Source organism: Schistocerca gregaria, chromosome 3 (genome assembly GCF_023897955.1).
Source record: "Schistocerca gregaria isolate iqSchGreg1 chromosome 3, iqSchGreg1.2, whole genome shotgun sequence".
NCBI classification, from domain to species: Eukaryota; Metazoa; Arthropoda; class Insecta; order Orthoptera; family Acrididae; genus Schistocerca; species Schistocerca gregaria.
Window position 1 is genome coordinate 368,778,356 of NC_064922.1, and position 21,561 is coordinate 368,799,916.

Below are 21,561 nucleotides of genomic sequence, written 5' to 3' on the forward strand. Positions count from 1 at the left end.
AGGACATAGGTTGCAGTAGGTACTGGGAGATGAAGAAGCTTGCACAGGATACAGTAGCATGGAGAGCTGCATCAAACCAGTATCAGGACTGAAGACCACAACAACAACATTCATCACAATAAACAAAACACCAACCCTTCGAAGTTCGAATAAAGAAGGGGATGCGTTGCAGACTACTTGCGCAATGAGGCAAGGTGTGGACACCAGAACGGAATATCTGCGTTCTTTCCACTAATTTTTGTCCATACCCTTTCATTCCTACACTTCTGCGATTGCGCACGAGGAAATATGCTTCGTGTGGACATATTTTTGTTTTCTACGAAGCCGCTTTGACTCTGCAAGTTGTTATGGGCTCTGCGCATGCGCAAACGACTATCAGCTGTTGTGAAGAGGTGTAACCAAAGTATGTTTATTTCTGTCTTCAGTCCTACGGACACAGATATCAACAGGGCGCTTAAAAAGTGCCATGTTACCTTTTTTATGGAGAGTTGACTATTAAATGACGAACTGTCTTTCGATAGGAATATTGCTTGAAATATTAGTACATGAAACGTGAAGTGCTTACCGATTTCCTACTGCCATCGCGTAATGGTGCACGTTTTTAATTTTGTTATTTCTTTAACATGACAGTTTGAGTGAAATGCCGATTTATATTTGTGACTGGTAGCTGTTGTTGATCTTTTACTAATATGAGTTGTAATCCCGAAGAACTCATAGAGGATGCTTTGACATCATCCACAAGAGCTGTGCAGTTTGACAGGTCAGGCCAGCATGAAATAGCAGCTTATTATTATCGTGAAGCAGCAAGGTTCTTAAATGTAGCAGCTGGTAGCTCAGCGGATGCAGAACAACAGGAAACTTGGAGGACAAAAGCACGTGAATACGTTTGCAGAGCGATTCAATTAGATAACCTCGGTAAGTCATTCAGAACGACACGTTACATTTTTTCTCCATTACAAAAAATGCAAAGATTAAAGAAACTCTTCAGGGGGCAAATGCCAGGTTGTAGGACAAACAACAAATGTACAAAATTACAGCATGATAAAGGAACATTTGAATCCTTGATTTACTTTCAGTGATGTCTCTCTGAAACTCCAACTAAATTTTTTCCCCTGTCGTACACTGTGCAAGCTTGCTTAGTATATGTGCACATGTGGATGCCTTTCTTGAAGTAGACATGAGTCTTACAGTAAATGGTGTATCAGAACATGGTGGTTAAATCACAGAACTAAAGCATCCCCAACAAGCATGTTCAACTAAGAAGGGAAATATATAATTTTGCAGAATCGTGAATGCTGTCACAGTTACACTATGCAGAAAATGTATAGGTTAAACAATGGTAAGTTGTTCACCAAGAACACAAAGTACATGTAAACATACTGACTGTTAGCTTTTCTCTGGGGACACAAGATCCCTAGACGAAAGCTAACAGGTAGTATGTGAACAAGTGCACATAAAACTTGAACAGTTTTGTAGTAGATGAGAAGTGTAATTGATTCCTAAAATATTACTGCAACTCTATGGAACCAGAATGTGCAAATCTGTCGCAATGAATACAAGAAAAACATATACAATGTTGAAACTTACTTGCAGATTAAAACTGTGTGCCGGACCGAGACTCAAACTCTGGATCTTTGCCTTTCGCGGGCAAGTGCTCTACCAACTGAGCTACCCAAGCACAACTCACGCCCCGTCTTCACAGCTTTACTTTCACCAGTACCTCGTCTCTTACCTTCCAAGCTTTACAGAAGCTTTCCTGCGAACTTATAGCACTTGCCTGCGAAAGTCAAAGCTCCAAGTTCGAGTCTCGGTCCGGCACACAGTTTTTTCTGCAATGAAGTTTTACTATGAAATCCGATTCTCTTCACAATGAGTCAGTAAAAATTGCAGTGAAACCAGAGAAAGGATGGCCAACATTTGAGAGTAAGTAGGCTATATTGTGCCAGGAAGAGAGGGACAGAGCTTTTGTAATTTGTAGGGCTAGCTCTTGTCAAGACTTACAGGGCCACTACTAGAAGGATTGCAAAATTTTTAGTTATGGTATCAATAAGCCAAGAACCTTACTTTAAGCAGAACAAATTAAAAATTCCAAGAACATTAGTGGACATGAAATGAATAAACTTAAAAAGAGAACTAAAGAGAGCTGTTTATCAAGCACCTGATGACAGTAGCGATGAGGTAGATGGTATTAAATTCAAATAATTGACCATTAAATTCAATGAATTCTTCATAACATGAGCAGAAAAACAAAGGGACGAAAATGGGCCATCAAAAGCAGATGCATCGGACTTACTTAGAATGACATAGCCTTCTGTTCCATTTTTGCCCAACCATTTACTAGAAAGATCATTGAAAATCTTTCTGCCATTGGAAAACAATAACTCTTCAACAGGCCATGATAGTATTTCAATTGGTGCACTAAAATCTTATTGATGTAGTAGCATCTCCCTCCCCCCACCCCTTCTTTGAACCTCAATTACAAACCCATTCCCCTCCTTCAGGTATACTAAGGAGTCTTTTTAGGAAGTACCTTACTACAGAATATGGAAATAATCTTTTCAGCAGCTCATTGTATCATCCACAAAGACTTCTCTACAGAGCAAGCGATGTATGATCACACAAATTCAGTTGTAATATAATTAAACAAGAAGTATTTTGCTGTGGCCATTTTCTGTGATCTTGTCAAGTTATTTGGTTGTGTTAATTGTAAAATTCTGCTTGAGAAACTAAAATGGTATGACAATAAAGCTTGTGTGCAGGGAGACATTTTTTAACAGCAATAAACACGGGAGTCACAGCCTAAAAAATGATACAACAGGAATAAAATTAAAATTCAGGGTGGAGAAACATTAAATAAGGGGTACTACAAGGTCAAGCGCGTGACCCACTGATGTTCTTGGTCTACATAAATGATTTTTGCGGGACATTGGTGGACTCTCCAAAAACTGGGATGTTTGCTGTTGCCACATATAAATTGGTAAAGGACCTACACACATCCATACCAGAGACAGGCAGCAAGTTTAGCACAAATACATTTTTTGGCATGTTGATGAGTAAAAATTTGTGACATGGTTGAATAAATTTTTATTGTGTGTGTTTGCGGAATTGTCGTGATTAGTTCTGGTTTCTCTCTGTAACATGTCTACAATCTAGAAAACCATATACATTTTGAAATGACATTTTGTGTAGTTTAATGTTGCAAGTGTCTTGTGGTATTGTGTGAAGTTTTCTTCTCATCCTACCACTTCAAGATGACCATCCTGAAACACTATCACACTTCCCAAGACTGTGGTATATTTCCTAGTTCTCTAAGAAGAGCACACATTTACATAATAGGTTCCTTAGTGTGGTATTGCTAGGAAATCATCAAGGTAGAAGTAAAATAAAGTCTTCAGAAATAAAAGTGACCTGTATAAACCATAAAGAACAATGATAAGTAATTAGGCGAAACCACACTTTGGCTTTGATCCATGATGCCTTCAACATGGTGGACATCCCTACATGTACATCCGTACTCACAAATCACCGTACGGTGCATGGTAGAGTGTACCATTACTAGTAATTTCCTTTCCTTTTTCACTTGCAAATAGAGCTCACAAATCATCTCCATAATACTTGCGTGTAGATTGAACTTAATGGTAACAATGCTAGGAGCTCACCTCTGAATTGGTCTTCCTTTAACCTGACCTGGTAGGGATCCCAAACATCTGAGCAGTTCTCAACAATGGGCTGCTAGTCATTGGTAACTGGTCTTCTGTGTAGATGAGGTACAATTTTGTAAAATTCTCTCATTAAATCGAAATTGATCATTCATCAACCCTACATTTGGTCTTACATGCTCATTCCAATTCAGAATTCTTTGCAACGCTATACCTAGATATTTAATCAATGTAACTGAACCAGGCAGCATACTAGCATTACTTTATTTGAGCATCATTGGATTGTTTTTTCGTACTTGTCCGCATGGCATTAAGGAAGCATCTGATTCCATCTGTCTGCTTTGACCCTTGATGCCATCACTATGGTGGAAATGCCTACTTCCAATATATACGAAATGACGACAATGTCGTGCCTACATACATGTGCCAACTAATATGAATGAAAATAAAAACATCTCATTCCACCAATAAAATGAAACTAATGGGACAACCATGGGAAACGGGGTTTGGTGGAGGGGAGGGGGGGGGGGGCGGCAAGCTAGATGCACAATAATACAAAACACTGCACCATCCCAAAACAAATATTATTAAAAGAAAAAAAAAAAGAGAATATCAATTTCCGACATAAAGCTACAGCCACAAAACCAACAGGAATCATACACTCCACTCAACCTATATAGCTCAAATGAAGCCCACAATATCAAAAAACCTACATCTGCAACTCCATAAAGCAGAATTGGACGTTTCCTTTGACTAATAAGCCTCAAACAAAGACCACGGTACCAAAAAACCAACATCTCCAACCACGAAAAGTGGAATCGGACATTTCCATAAACCTGTACAGCTCAAATGTATCCCTTGATGTCAAAAAACCAACACCTAAAACTCTCAAAAGCAGAATTGGACACTTCCCTTGACCTATACAGCTCAAATGCAACTCTTGATACCTACTGGCAAACCACAAATAAAAAAAACTGCCACCACAAACTTCACTCACCTACATAACTCACAAAACACTGCCAAAACGAAAACCCCAACAACTTGAAAAACCAAAAACCTGCATATTCACTACATCAATTAAAATACAACTAAAATGCCATTATTACAAGACAGTCAAAACTTTACAGTTACTGTAGAATAAAATCAAAACAAAAGCCTCCATCAAAATTACCTTCCTGTCTCTCACTGAACAGCGACTTACCAATTTCAACAACGATCCCTGACACAACCAACATCCCTGTATACTTCACATACTCTGAACACACCTCACGACAAAATGAAAACCCATCTAAAACCGTTCTATCACTCAGAAAAGTCTCATGCACAAAGAAACTTGAAGAGGACCTATAACAAAAGTAATATATATGCAAAAGTCTCCCGTACGGTCAACCTAGATTTCTCAAACCAGGTTCCATACCATATCAAACTCCAGGTGTTGTCGCGCCGACAGTGCCACATGTATAGATCCCTGGTCTGACATGCTGGGGCTCTTGTCAACTTCATGCTTTGCCCGCAGGCATGGCACCTAACATATTCTGTTATTAATCCATAAAGCTGCAGGAAGTTTATTACCGACAACATACCGTCACCCACAGCAGCATGTAACAAAAAGCTGGTAAGCTTATCAGTTATATTCATCCCTAGCAAAAAACAATAAAAGTTATTAAATTTCATTCCACACGGCAAACATATATCAAAGTAGAGGCCCACTGCACTCTGAATTCCTCCTGTGAGATCATATGCACTTGGCTGCTTGATGGCCTTATTGAGGCTGAAATAGCAGCCTATCTCACTAACCAGGGAGTGATTGCAGCTCACCGCATCATGAAAACGGTTGATAAAGAACAATGCTAACTCACACTCTATTCCTTACATTTAACCATGTGGTACTTCCATAAAAAATTAAGGCTGGCTTTGAAGCTATTACTTCAGATGATTTATCTTGAATCCCATGCATTGCTATAACTGTCAGCACTACAGCCACACCGGTGAATCTTGTGAAAATGTTGCTAAATGAGTAACCTGCGCCAGAGTCACTAATGATGATGAGTGTCCAACTCCTTCCCCTCACTGTATCAACTGCAATGGTGATCATACTGCTTCCTTCTGCGACTGTCCAATCTAATACAATGAGAGAGCTGTTCAGGAGATCCAGGTGAAGGAAAGGGTTCCTACTCACACTTTTTGGGATATGTTGGCTAGCTGCAAACCTTATACACCACCTTCTGGCTACTATACTGCAGTTCTCGTTCTACCCCGACCTATGAAGGACAAGGCTGTGCAGACTTGTGATTTCCAGTTTAGCACCATGGTTGTGAAATTGTCCAATACCGAGGTCACACACTCATCTTAATGTACTACAGGTGCACACCATGCCAACAAACCTTCACCTGTGCCAGCAAAATTGCATGCCTCCGAAACAGAAGCACAGGAATCCAAAAAGGAGTACTGTTGCGATGACTTTCTATGCACATATAGGCAGCCACTGTCTGGGTCAACACCTAACAAACGCCAAGTTTCTAAGCAGTCAAACAAAGGCAAATGATCTTCCCCTTCTCCACCTTGGCATTGTTCTTCAATGATGTCACCACACCATACCCTTACTTGGCTGACATCTAATTCACCCACCAGGACATACCACCAACAAACAGTGTGCTGGCCAACTGAAGGCGAATGCCAACACTTCTGTCAAACTAATGGATCAGGATCCTCCAGTTTCTGTACCTGGTCGTTGTACACATCTAAATTCTGGCACTTGGTAGTCACTGCGGTGACTGCCCCGTAATTGACCCATCTCCTGTCTATCATTCAACATGGTTATTCTCCGATGGAACTTCACAGCATCAGATCCAATAGGGCTGAATTATAGCTCCTCTTGTGATCACATGCCCAGTTGTTTTCTGCCTCCAGGAAACAAGAGTATGCCCTCACATTTGCTTTCACCTCTCACACTTCATTTCAGTCCATTTTGACCTCCCCCTGAGGTGGGGGCTGTGGCTCGTGGGGGAGTTGTGTTGCTCCTTTGAGATGACGACTATAGTCACACCATTTCCTTGTACATCTAGTTTCAAGCAGTTGCCATACACCTTTCACTTCCCAGTTTCATGTTCTCTCTTTGCAACATCTACCCACTCTCATCTTCTGCTGTCACCAGGGCAGATATTTTGCAACTTATTGCTCAACTTCATCCTCCCTTTTTGCTGTTTGATGACTTCAGTGACCACGTCCCCTTTCGGGGTCTCCGTGCCCCAGTCTGAGAGGCTCTTTCCTAGTAGATATCTTCAACAAGCTCAGTCTAATCTGTTTGTACAGAAGTACATCCACATCTCTTTCCGATTCCATGCACTGCTTTTACCACTTGGACCTTTTGATCTGTACTTCTCAGCTTGATCATTGCCTCGAGTGGTTCGTTCTCTTCACACACACTCAAATGACCATTTCCTGTGCGTCATTTGTTTGCTAATGCCTATCCCCTCTGTGCATCCAATGAAATGGCAGCTTTCCAAAGCTGTTTGGCTGCTCTACTCCTCACTGACTACCTTTGGTGAACACCATTTTCCCTACATTGATGACCAGGTAGGATATCTTACAAATGCTATTTTTACTGCTGCAGAATGTCCCATACTTTGCACCTCTTCCTCATCATGACATGCCCCTGTCTGCTGGTGGACTAAACATGCTGCAATGTGATCCGCATGCGAAGATGATCTCTCTGTGTTTTTTAATGCCATCCCACGATGGCGAACTGTATCTGTTATAAATAGCTTTGTGCACAATGTCGCCTTCCACAGTTCCTGGTCTGACCATAGTCAACAATGTCATTGTAGACCCTTTTGATAACTCCAACACCTTGGGCCAATATTTTGCCGACATTTTGAGTTCCACCCACTACCATACTGCCTTCTTCTCTCTCTGAAATGGGCGGTGGATGCAAGGACAATATCTTTCTCCTCCCAGAATCCTGAGTGTTACAATACTGCTTTTATTATAAGGGAGCTTGAATGTACGCTCTCTTCATCCCAGTCATCTGCTCCAGGAGCATCTGGCGTTCACATTCTGATGTGCTCTCCTACGTACATATAACTGCATTTGGTCAAATGGCACATTTTCCTGTCACTGGCATGGTGCCATTGTCATTCCCATACTTATGCTTGGTAAGGACAAACACCTTCCTTCCATCATCTGTATTACGTACGAGTGGGGCTTCTGGGGTTCCTGCCCCTTTTTACCCAGGAATTTTTAAAAGGCCAAGTTTTTTAGGTAAGTGTGGGTTCAGCTCTGTTGGACACTTTTATTCAAGAGAATGGGGTGTCTCAGTATTCTGTGCTCAGTGCCATCTTATTTGCCATAGTCATTAACCCTTTTACAGATTGTCTTCTGCCAGGTATCTCTGGCTGTCATTTTGGTGTTGACTGTGCAATGTATTGCAGCTCTCAGTGAACCTGTCTACTCGACTGGCATCTTCAGAAATGTCTTGATTATCTTTACTCGTGAGCATCGACAATGGCTTCCACTTTTCTGTTGGCAAGACTGTCTGTGTGAACTTCTGGCAGTGTTAGGAGTTTCCTCTCCTGTCGCTATGTCTCAGCCCATTCCTCCTTCTGTTCACTGACACAATGAAATTCTTGGGGCTCATGTCTGATAGAAATCTCTGTTGGTCTTCCCATGCCTCTTACTGGCAGCTCATTGTATTCGCTTCTCAGTGTCGTATGTGTTTAATGTGGTACCTCGTGTAGAGCAGATCGGACCATCCTCCTACATTTGTGTATCATATATTCATTTGCATGTCCATCTGTCTTACTTTGTCTTAACACAATCCACCATTGTGGGATACGTTCACGGTAGCCTCTGGTACTTCTATACTAGTCCCGTTAAGAGTCTTTATGCTGAGGCTGCTAACTTACTGTTATCTTAATGGCAGGAAGTTCTCCTCTGTCATTACATGAGACGCTTGCCTTCTATGTCTGATCAACCATCCTACGCTCCCTTTTCTGACAATTCCCTTGACCACCAGTATGCACTGCACCCATCTTCTCTTTTGCCTCCCTGAGTTATTTTGTTTGCTGCATTGACAGCTTTGCTTTATTATCCCTGCCACGTTCACCATGGGTGTGAGCTCTTCATTGCCCTGGCTTCTTGCTGATGTACCTGTTTATTACAGACTCCATTTGCTCCCTAAGGTCACTACTACTGGTCTGGTGTATAACAACAAGTTTCTCGCACTTCGTATGCAGGTTGGGTACAGTGGCATCATCTACACTGAAGGTTCCAGGACTGACCGTGGTGTAGTATTTGCCATTGTACTTGGCTATGATTCACTGTCAGGTTCTTGACGAACGCTCAATTTTTACCGCGGATCTTTACGCCCTTCATCGGGCACCCACCAGTACCCCGGTGATACGGGCTTCCAAATTATGTCCTCTGCTCAGATTCTCTTGTTGCTGTACTGGGTCCATTCTTTAATACAAAGACTGGCTCGTCTCACTCACAGGGGGGGGGGGGGGGAGTCAACTCGTTTGCTTCTACACTCGTTTGTCTGTCCTCTGTTAGAATATTGCTGTGCGGTGTGGGATCCTTACCAAGTGGGATTGACGTAGAACATCGAAAGGGTGCAAAAAAGGCAGCTCGTTTTGTATTATCACATAATAGGGGAGAGAGTGTGGCAGCTATGATACGCGAGTTGGGATAGAAGTCATTAAAGCAAAGACGTTTTTCGTCACGGCGAGATCTATTTCCGAAATTTCAGTCACCAGCTTTCTCTTCCAAATGTGAAAATATTTTGTTGAGCCCAACCTACATAGGTAGAAATGATGATCAAAATAAAATAAGAGAAATCAGAGCTCGAACAGAAAGGTTTAGATGTTCGTTTTTCCCGTGCGCTGTTCGGGAGTGGAATGGTAGAGACATAGTATGATTGTGGTTCGATGAACCCTATGCCAAGCACTTAAGTGTCAATTGCAGAGTAATCATGTAGATGTAGATGTAGATGTAGATGTAGGTGTTACTGCGGGTCCCTGGTCACATCAGCAAGCTAGTGAATGAGGCTGCTGGTACTCCTGCAAAGGCTGTAGCTCTTCTCCTTCAGTCTGCTAGTCATTCTGTTCCTTCAGAGGATCTTCGTTTTGCTGTCTGTTATCGTGTAGTATCACTTTAGAGTTCACAATGGTCTTCCTGGTCCAGTGTCCATTTTTTAACTATTTACATTTACCTCTATGTTTGCCGTCTACTCAGTCAGATGTTTTAGCAGATGACATGCATTCTATTGATTGCGTCTTATTTTTTATTCACTGCAGCAGCATGGAAAAGCAAATTTGATCCCTCATGTGGGGACCTACGCCATCTCAATGATGTTTTGGGAAATTTTCCCAAGGGACATCCTCGTCCTTACTGCTCCTCGTTTGAAGTTGCTTGATTGGGTGTTTGCCTTTTTGCCTGATGTTTTTATTTATTACTTGTTTTTTTTTCATATGTTACAATCCTGCTGCTTATGACCATATCAGTTGTGCACCCTAAAGCACCGACCCCCCCCCCCCCCCCAAAAAAAAAAAAAACCACCCACACACAAACACCATTATTCACTGATCAGAGCAAACTGGTGGAATTGGATGCTTCCAATGACATGTTCACATTAACTAACATATTTCTACATTTAGAGCCAGCTGCCATTCACCACATCGACTAGAAATGTTGTCTAGGTCATCTGGTATCCTCCTACAGTCAATCAATATCTTCCCAATCACCACAGTGTCATCAGCAGACTGCTTCTCACCCTGTCCATTGGATCAGTTATGTGTATAGAGAATAAGAGCGGTTGCATCACACTTCCCTAGAAGCATTCCTCATTATACCTTTTTCTTCAGTGAACACTTATCATCGAGGACAACTTACTGGGTCTATTTCTGAAGAAATCTTTGAGCCACTCACATGTCTAGGGACCTAATGATCTGTGTGCTTAATAGTGTGCAGTGGGGCACCCTATTTTAAGCTTATACGACATGGTGACCAGGATGTAACTCATTACACGTCAACAGACACAAATAATAAAAAATATTTAATTTCAGAAGTAATGTGAAAGTAACCGGGCAATCCGGGAATTTAAGTGCTTTTGGATGGGGAAAAACTAAGTATATGACAAAACTAATAATGAAGACGTGCCAAAACAAACACTAAAACAAAAATCCAGCAAACAATATCTTCAGCAATTGACAAAAACACAGAGGATAAAAAATCTTGAATAAAAACTGGTATCAGAAATATCACCTGACTTTGTAGCTCAAATGAAATCCACAGCACCAGAAAGCCACACACAACACAACAAATCTCGTTAAATAATAGTACACTTGGCCTGTATAGATGAAATGGTACCACAAAATAAAAAAATGGCCCATATAACTAACAACGAAAACCTAATCCCCTAAATGTAGGTAAAACATGATCCATGATACACAGCAGTCACAATCCAGCATAATTACCAACAACAAACAACGCAACCCAAAAATTCATACACAAGAAACCCATGATTATTCAGATAAACACACAGACCCACATACTGCAATAAAAAGAGTAAAACCATAAAAAACATACTTACCAACGAAAGTCAGCATACATCTAAATCTAGTGATAGCAAAAATATGTCATCAAGACAATCTCTTGGATAGTTGGGAATCTCTGTGGAGAGCATGCCATATGTTGTTACTCCGATTATTCCACGTATACTGGTCCCTGGTTTGAAAGGCAACAACTTTTGTCAATCTCATACTTCTCCACAAATGTAACACTTCACACACAGGGGAATTAAACTAAATAACTGTAGGAATTTATTTGTGGTCAATATGTAATCCCTAATTGTGGCATGCAGGGACCTACTTGTGAGCTTCATATCAATAACTACAAAAAATGAAACATAAAATTAAATCTCCAACCATAAACTACACACCACACTAATAACTACACACTTGAAAACAAATCTATTGCTCATAACTACCATCATCAGAATAACTTGGTGACTAAACCACCACAAACTCTTCCAATATTATTCTCACAAACAACACTCAAGAAGTCGAGTGAATCACCTTCAACACCGACACCCAATTTAGAAACAAGCGTCCCAAGCTAGAGTGCACAACCTCATAATCCAACATGCCCTCTGCAAACAGGACCAATTTCAACCACACCACAGCACCATAACATCACACAACACAGTTATGTCACAGATCAAAGAATACAGGTGATACTATAAACTTCGAGTGACTCTGTAATTGTTTTAATATTATAAGCTGTGCTGTATCATATTAAGGAAAGTCTTTAAAAAATTCAAGAAGCTGCTCACTTCTTCAAAAAAAAACACTTACACAAGTGAAATGAAATTAGTGTGAAATACCGAAAAAACATAAAATGAAGGAGGAAGCCATGTGTGACACAACCGACCTAACTAGGTTCATTAAATCACTAACAGCACTCACAAACATTTTAGAAACAAACATCCCACACTAGAGCATACCCCTCATACTCCAACACACCCTCTGCAAATATGATCAGTTTCAAATATGCCACAACACCATGGCGTCACACCCAAGATTGCTGTACTGGCAACTATTAATCACACACTTCAAGGTGGCCCCTTACTGTTTGATGAAATTTGCTTCACTTGAGGCTGCTACAGAATGTTAATGCTTGTTGCATCTAAGCTTGTAAGAATATTGTGCACCTTAACAATAAAGTAGCCATTGTGAAAATGAATTTGATTCATGCTTGGCATTGTCCATAGTGATTGTTATTATTGTTATTGAGAAAAAAGAATGAAGATGCTTTATCTGGTCTTTCTGGTGGCTCACCATTGACTTTTGTGTGATTCTGTGGTGTGTGTGTTTATATGTATATGGCTGCCATGAGAAAGGTAGGCTGGGCTCAGCCAAGCAGCCAGTCTTAGTACTGGTAGCAAGCACTGCCAGTCCTCATATACAGTAAATTCTGGGCATACTTCAGTGACAAAAGTGAGATACGCTAACATTGGAAAGTGCGGCTCATGGAAAGTTGTATCAGAGAGCAGAAATATAGGGTTAATTACATGATTTGCAAAGATAAGACAAACTAAAACTCTTGAGACTTGTATTGGTCTTCCCATTTCAACCCCAAAAAGTCACAACTGTTAGGTTAGGCTGATTGCCATATTCACACCCAAGCCAACAAGAAAGACTGTTAATCCACATGAGTGCTCACAAGCTGAAATCAGGCCAGAAAACTGGAACAAAATATGCACCAAAAAGTGTGGGCTGCAGTAGTTATTTAAAGGTAAAGAGGTTTGCACAGCGTAGCTTTACTCGAAGAGCTGTGTCAAATCAGTCTTCTGACTGAATATGCCAACAGTAAACAACAACGGCAACAGCCAAAATGTAGTCTAACATCTGAAGAGAAAAGAACAAAGCTTTAAAAACTTACACTGGTGCTCTGCAAAGATTTAATGATTATAGAAACTAGTGTTCATGTGGGAGTGTTCCCACTCAGGCATCCCAGTTGTTGAATATATTATACAAGAGGATTAACAGTAAGCTGGCTTTTGGTGCCTTTCACACTAGTTCCATCGACAGTTTCCTCGCAAAAGCGAGGAGTCTCCCTGTAAAAATGTGACGGAACCAACTCTTGGTTTCTTATCACTGACGGTTCTAAATCGATAGACAAGGCATGATAAGTTTTTATGCCTACTGCTGGAATGGGATACCATTTATTGCTGGAATCATGTAGCGTGTTCACAGCAGAGCTCCTAGTCATTAACAGGATACTCCATTTTGTTACTCGGGCCTCCCTATATAGTGTTTGTAATATGTACCAATTCGATGAGCAGCTTGCAGGCTATAGACCAATGCTACTCTCATAACCATTTGATCTCTGCATGACCTCTCTGTACTTGTCTGTGTCACCTTCTCAGTTGTCTTTCTCTGAGTCCCAAGTTATGTGGGAATCCCAGGGAGCTAATTGGCTGACAGTTTGGCTAGAGAGGCAGATACTTATCCCCCACCCCCTACCTTTTCCCTTTCATGAGTCCAGGTGCAGATATGTAGATACCTATCAAATCACTCTTTTCCCTAAAGTGGTATGACATCTGGTGCACTACTGCTCTCTCTAATAAACTCCGCACACTCAAGGAGCCTATTGTAGTTCGGCACTCTTCACTCCACTTGTCTCAGAAGGAGTCCACTGTCTTACTCCGTCTATGCACACCCATTGTTTCCTCTTGCATATCGAGCCAACCCCACAGTGGCACAGTGGTTCTGTGTAGCCAGACTGACAGTATCCCATATATTGCTGGAATGTCCCCTTCTTTTGGCCCTTTGTACTAAGTATGGACTTACAGATTCCTTGTATTTAATATTAGCAAACAATTCAAGGGTGGTTGAACTGGTCCTCAGTTTCCTATGTGAAAGTGGTTTTTATTTTCAGTTGTAAGGTTTTTCTTTACTTCTGGAGCAGGGGCAGGATGGTTGTGGTTGGGATGACCCTTTGTTTTTTCTGGATCTGGGACCCATGACCACTCCCCTTGCAAAGACTGCTCTTTTATCCCTCTGTTTTTCCACTTTTTAGATTTGGCCTACCCTTTTATGCGTTCTACTGTGCATATTTTTAGCTTTCTTGCTTTATTATTCGACCTCATTGTCTGGATCTGCCCACTTTTAGCGGACACCTCTATCATAAGCAAGTAAGTTTTGAACTGCAGGACTGAAGACCTCACCGCTCAGCCCCATAACCTCCGCCCTCTCCCCCCTCCTCAATCAGTCAATAATCAACACTTTTGGTACTTTGTCAATATCAAAGTGACCGGTATTACTATCAACATGAAAAGAAAGCAAGCTCCAAAACTCTGTCTGTCCAAAACTACTTTTTTCAGTAAGTCTGGTGTCACCTTACGTGAAGTTTTGGAGTATGAAGTCTGCCTGCAGGATCCTGAAAGTCTCCACTTACTTTAATGAAGTCCAGAACTTGGTGTTGAGAAAAGGGGAAAGTAGTAGGAAAAACACTTTCCATGAAAATGGAGCTTGATACTCCTGTGTAATATTAATGGATCAAGGACTGATCTAGAGGAGCTGCCACTCATGGCACAGGCAAACTGTATGTTTTTATATCTTCAGGAAATGCCTTTGTGTTAAGGGGGCTATAGTCTCCTTGGAAAAGATGGCCTCAGCAGGTTAAGAATTAAAGCTGAAGTGGCAGTATTTGCTAATTATGAATACCACCGCTTGCCTCTCCTCTTTGATGTGAACTTGCATTCAGATGCTGCAATAGCATACATGCTACAGGGGGTGAATATTGGTTCCCAATACCTGTCACTAGCAGAGGTTGCTACTAGAAGGCTCTCACCAACATTGTTATATCGTACTGCCCTGTCCCCTCCTCTGTTGGGAAACACAACCTGATAACATGCTGTGGGGCTCCATACCATCTGCCTCAGTAGTCAAGCCATTGGGAATATCTTCACTACATAAGTTTCTAAACATTGAGCAGAACAAACTGTGGGGGCAGTCTCTGCTGCCTTGATGTGTACTGCTGACCTCTCAGATGCCATTCTTTGGGAAATGATTAAAGGCTGATACTCTAGTGATTTCTTCCTGATTTGTGTCACCTAGAAGACAGAGCATTGGCCTAACCAGAGCAGCTAAAACCGATGCACATAATGCCTAACCAGACAAAGTACAGGCAGCTAGCTCTATCTGAATGTTGTGACAGTGTCTAGAAATGGATGAATTATATTATGTCCATAATACACAAGCTACTGTTGCATCTATTCCAAAATATTCGTCCCATCTGAAGACTGGCTGTCCCTAGGTACTATGAGGAATGTAGCTCCGCAATCAAGAACAGACATCAGATTTTGTGAAGTTTTTAATACAGACCAGCTATAGAGAGCTTTACAGGAAGCCAGGGCAAAGTGTGGTTGAATTATTAAGAAGAGCAAAAAGAATTTGTAATGGGAATTTCTGAACATCCTCAATTATTCCATTAAATCCACATTAATATAGGACACTATCAGGGCAGTTTATGGGTCATGCATGGGTAACGTTGTAATGCACACTGGAAGTCCAGATCACACCATGAGGCATAAAGGCAATGACTGAATGCTTTGCAGAAGTGACTGTACCACCTGTCAGGCTCCAACCTTCTGGCAGCATTGAAGTCATGCATGACTGAGAATGTCCCATCTCAATGTAGATGCTGGATTCTACATTGTCTATTGCTCATGACATAGCACTTAATCATGATGAAATGTGTAATAACATGAAATGGAAGGATATCCCAATTCATGGAGATAAGTCATACAATTGCCATCATGATGTGCATAGGCAACACCTTGCAGCAAATAGTGAACTGGTATCTCTATGGGGTCTCAACTCCAGACAGCTACCTAGTTATTTCCAATGTGTGTTCAGGAAATACAGTTCAGCAATTGATAACATTACATTGCTGGAGCTGTAAATAAAACAGGCTTTTGTATGCCAGCAGTACCATGTACTGTTTATCCACTATAAGTTGACAATTGGTTTGGCGGCTGTCAGGAACTACTTTGCTGGCCTGCCGATGGGGATGAGCAGTGAGGGGAGGGCAGTATTGTTTGTTTGCAGCGTTTTGTACTTAATACGAAATTGGAGGCGACATTCGTGGAATATTGCCGACGTAAGTGACACTTCCGTCGGATTGGAAATCATCTAATTTGTTACACATTCATGCTAAAGAGTTTTATCTACAATTTATGTGTTATGTATTTATCAAAAACAATGAAAAATGAAAGTAGATGAATGTTTAACTTAAGACAGTATGAATCACAATTTCAAACATTGTAGTTTGTAATCTGTCTGCATATTGCATTTATTAAACACAGCACAGCAGCAGTGTGTACAAAGTGTAATTAACTGTACCCAAAGAAAATGTCAAAATTATGTTCACTAAAGATCTCTGTCAATTGCTTGATTCAAGATCACCACTACCACCACTTGTGGGCATGGTATTGATGATAATTTTGTCAATGCCCATTTCCGTGATTCTGTCTCTGCTCCAGCTGCTGAACTTTCCTGCTGTAGCCTTGCCAAACCTGTGCAGTAACAACAAGATTCTGCAATCTTCTCTTCCGCAGGTCACCAGTGACGTTGTTCACACTGACATTGTCCCCCCAGGGGGCTTGCCACTCTTTGACGGGTTCATGCTTGGCTACCACGGGCCCCAGCCTTCGCAGCACTTTTTCTCTTCTGTGCTGTATGTCTATCCTCTTGCCATTCTTTCCCCCTCCCTTGGGGAACATGTTTGGGGTATTATTGGGAATGTTCTGCGTTCTGTCATTGATCTGCGAACAGTCTCAACTTTCTTTTTGGCTCCCTTTTGCTTTCTTTGTTTCCCTCCTCTTGTTCCTCCACTTCGGTGTTTGAGGATCCTCTTTTTCCTTCTTCCTCCCTGTGTGCTCCTGAAGGCCAGTCCACGTGTCTGACACATAAAAGGTGACTGGATAACGCGTAATTCCCAGCTGCGGGTTGACAGGTAGGATTTGCATGTACCCCCTGGTACAGGCCAGGCCCAGGGAGGGGTGATTTACTGAGCTGTAACCTTCCCAAATTGCCAATTGGTCCCTTCGTCAGGTGTTCGGGAGGTGTGAACGATCACCTAAGGCAGTTCGCCCCGTTGTGAAGGGGGCCCCCAGTTGGAAGGAGCATGCCATCAGAGATGCTGGCAATCATGGGGGTTTTACTCGCAATGAGTCAATCAATCTCTCTATTGATGTTGATGAAACGTAAATGTAATGAGGCTACTGATTCGAAAACCCTTCCTGCTGCACTGCAGTTTCTTGTGGTATCATGTACTGAAGATGGTCAGTTCTTCGCCATGGTCAGTCCATTTATTATTCAGAAAGTCGTTGATGCTATTACTGGCTCTGTGAAATCCTGCTCTCGTTTATGGAATAGCACTTTGCTTTTGGAGACGGCTTCTGGTTCTCAAGAACAACAACTGCTTGCTGCCTCGCTTCTACGCGGCTACCCTGTTCGTGTCGAGGCACATAGGACTTTGAATTCTTCCTGTGGTGTAATTTACATCAGGCTGCTTGATGGTCTAACTGAGGCAGAAATACAATCTTACCTCTCTGATCAGGGTGTCATTGCCGTCCATCGTGTAATGAAAAAGGTCAATTCCTCCTTGGTGCCCACCTGAACTCTTGTCGTCATCTTTGATAGGGTGGTGCTGCCGTCAAAGATTAAATCAGGCTATGAAATCATCACAGTCCGGCCGTACATTTCAAATTCGATGTGCTGCTACCTGTGTCGTCATTTCAACCACACTCGAACATCTTGTCGACATCCAGCCAAATGCGTAACCTGTGGAAGGGTGCACATGAGGGCAAATGTCCACCTCCTTCTCCCTGCTGTATCAACTGTGATGGTGGCCATGCTGCCTCCTCCTGGGATTGTCCTGTGTATCTAGATGACCGGGCTGTTCAAGAGATTTGGGTAAAGGAAAAAAGTGCCTTACCCAGTAGCTTGAAAGTTACTGGCTAGATGCAAACCGTGTGTTCTCCTGTCTTGCACCTATAGTTCTGTTTTTGTTACCCCCTTGCTCCATGAAGGACATGACCACACAGACATGCAAACTCAGATTTGGCTCTGAGATTGTGAAGTCACCCAAAGTCAAGGTCGCATCACCTTCCCCCCATCCCACTGTGCAACTAATCGTTGAACTCTCACCTAAAAGCTACCCAGGAAAGGACAGGAGTACTGCCGAGAAGACTTCCTCCATTCCTCCAGCCAAAAATGCCCAAGTCTTCCTCTAACCAGAAGGGTTCAAAGAAGTCCACTAAAGACAAATAGTCTTCTCCTTCCCCAACTCGAAGAGCCTGGTCGACGGTGTTGCTACATGGTCACTTAACCCGGCCGGCCTCTGCTTCGCCAGTGTGCACCACCAACTGTTTTTCAGCATTTGACTCCACAGATCGACCACACAAGCACGCCGATACTTCTGTGGACCCTATGGAGCAGGATCCTCCTGCTTCTGTGTCCTGTAGTATCGTCCTTACACCGGCTGTCCCTCGGCGGCCACCAAATTGACACCCCTACATCTCTTCCTCCTCATAACTGTTGTCCAATGGAATGTTCGTGGTCTTTGGTCTTACGAAGAGCATTTACGGCTGCTTCTATCATCACAGCATCCCCTTGTACTCTGCCTTCAGGAAATGAAATTGCACCCTCAAGACTGCTTTGAGCTTCCACATTATTTACCAATTAGTTTTGACCTTCCCCCTGAGGTCGGCATCCCATCTCATGGGGGCATCACGCTGCTCATACAGGATGACCTTCATAGTCAACCCATCTCCCTGACTACCTGTCTTCAAGCTGTTGCCATTCACCTTTCCTTCCCCACCTGACTTTCTCCCTCTGCATCATTTATGTAACTCTGTCCTTCGATGTCACCAGGGCAGACTTCCTTCAGCTTATTGGGCAGCTACCTCCCCCGTTTTTGCTACTTGGTGACCTTAATGCACACCATCATCCCTTTTGTGGCTCTCCCAGAGCCTGTCAGAGAGGTGCTCTCTTGGCTGACCTTAACCAACTTAACCTCTTCTGCCTTAACACAGGAGCACTTCCCATTCCGACTCCTCGCACACCTATTCCCATTTGGACCTATCCTTTTGCACTGCCCAGCTTGGCCATTGTCTTCAGTGGTTCGTTCGTTCTTGCACTTTCTTGAGCGACCATTTCCCGTGTGCTCTCTGTCTGCTGACTCCTATCCCATCCACATCGCATGCATCAATGGCAGCTTACCAAGGCTGACTGTCAGCATTACTCCTACCTGGTGACCTTTGCGGAACAAGATTTCCCTAGCTGTGATGACCAGGTGGACTATCTTACCAACGTTATCCTTACTGCTGCAGAACGTTCCATTCCTCGCACTTCCTCTTTGCCACATCGTGTCCCAGTCCCTTGGCGGATTGAGGCATACCATGACACAATTCGCGGACGGAGATGTGCTCTCTACATTTCTAACAGCCACCAAACATTGGAAAACTGCATTTATTATTAACAGATACATGCAAAGTGTCGTTGAGTTCTTTGGGGTAGCAAAAGAGCTAGTTGGATTTCATTCACTAGTTCTTTTAACAGTTCCACACCTTCCTCTGTCGTGTGGGCCAACCTCTGACAGCTCTCTGGAACCAAGATCCATTCTCCCATTTCCAGCCTGACAGTAGGTGTCGATGTTGTCATGGATCTTACTGTTTTCTCCAATGTTTTGGGCTGCCATTTTGTGGAAGTTTTGAGCTTTTCCCACTATCACTCTGCCTTCATCCATCAGAAACGAATGGAGGAGGCTCGGGTGATACCCTTCTCTTCTTCGAATCGTGAGTGCTACAATGCCGCCTTTGCTATGAGGGAGCTAGATCATGCTATCAGTTCATCCCGGTCCCCCGTCCCAGGGCCAGACACTGTCCACATTCAGATGTTGCAGCACCTCTCTCTTGTGGGCATGCACTTTCTGCTTAAAACATACAACTGCGTCTGGGCTGAGGGCGCATTCCCTGGATGCTGGCGTGAAGCCACCGTCATACCAATATCTAGGCCTGGTAAGCACAGAAACCTTCCTTCTAGCTACTGCCCCATCTCTGTTACCAGCTGAATTTGCGAGGTGGTGGAACATGTGAATCGTACCCGGCTGGTGTGGTGGCTCGAGTCTTGCCATTTACTCACGAATGTACAGTGTGGATTTCGAGCACGGCTTTCTGCAGTTGACCATCTTGTTACTTTGCCCATCCATGTCATGAATGGTTTACTGCTGAAATCCCAGACTTTGGCCATGTTTTTTGATTTGGAGAAGGCCTATGGCACCTGCTAGAGAACTGGTATCCTCTGTACTCTTTACGCGTGAGGCTTCCATGGGCACCTGCCCTGTTTTCTTCAGGCATTTTTACACGATTGAGTTTTCAAGGTGCGTGTCGATTCTACCTTGTCAGACAACTTTATTCAGGAATATGGTGAGTCTCAGGTTCCATCTTGAGCGTCATCCTCTTTGCCATCGCCACTAACCCTATATTGGCCTGTCTCCCACCGGATGTTTACGACTCCCTTTTGTCAATGATTTTGCTACCTATTGCAGTTCTCCATGGACCTGTCTTACTGAGTGGTGTCTCCAGCACTGTCTTGATTGTCTTCACTTCTGGAGCATCGCTAGTGGCTTTCACTTTTCCACTGGCAAAACCATCTTTGTGAATTTTTGGGAGCACAAATGGTTTCTCCCACCATCTCTACATCTTGGGCCTGTTGCCCTTTCGTGTGTTGACACTACAAAATTCCTGAGGCACAAGCTCGATGGGAAACTCTCTTGGTCCTCCCATGTCTCTTACCTGGCAGCCTGCTGTATGCAGTCCCTCAGTGTCCTGCGTGTCCTCAATGGTACTTCTTGGGGTGCCAATCGAAGCACCCTCCTCCGTTTGTACCGGTCCCTTGTCTGTTCGAAACTCAAATATGGGTACTTTGTTTATGCATCTGCACACCCATCCCTTTTACGCAGTCTCTGTGTTGCCGTCTGTCGGGAGGTGGCATCCCTGTGGCATCGCCAATGGTCCTCCCATCATGGGAATAAGCTTTGGCTTATTAAGCCTCTTCTGGTGCCTTGGCTGACCTCTTGGCTCTCCCGCCAGGAGGAGATTGTTTTAACTCGGCTGCGTATTGGGCACTGCCTTTTTAGCCATCGTCATTTGCTAAGTGATGCTACTTCACCACTTTGTACGCATTGTGCTCAAATTTTAACTGTCTACCTCTTCCTGCTGGAGTGCCCTTTTTTTTTTTACCAATTTACGTTCCAGCTTGGGTTTGCCATCTGATTTATCAGCTGTTTTAGCGAATGATGCGTGGACAGTCGACTGCGTTTTACTTTTTATCCA

At 42.9% G+C, this 21,561-nt stretch overlaps 1 protein-coding gene across 1 annotated transcript in view; it reads left to right on the forward strand.

The window, feature by feature from the left end:
* The first annotated feature begins 292 nt into the window (after window positions 1–292).
* The window catches only part of LOC126354318 (calpain-7-like), an 89,125-nt gene continuing 67,856 nt past the window's right edge, over window positions 293–21,561 (forward strand). The window contains exon 1 of the mRNA XM_050003874.1: window positions 293–915. Coding sequence (XP_049859831.1) covers window positions 690–915 — 226 coding nt within the window. The 5' untranslated portion in view covers window positions 293–689. The remainder of the gene's footprint in view (window positions 916–21,561) is intronic.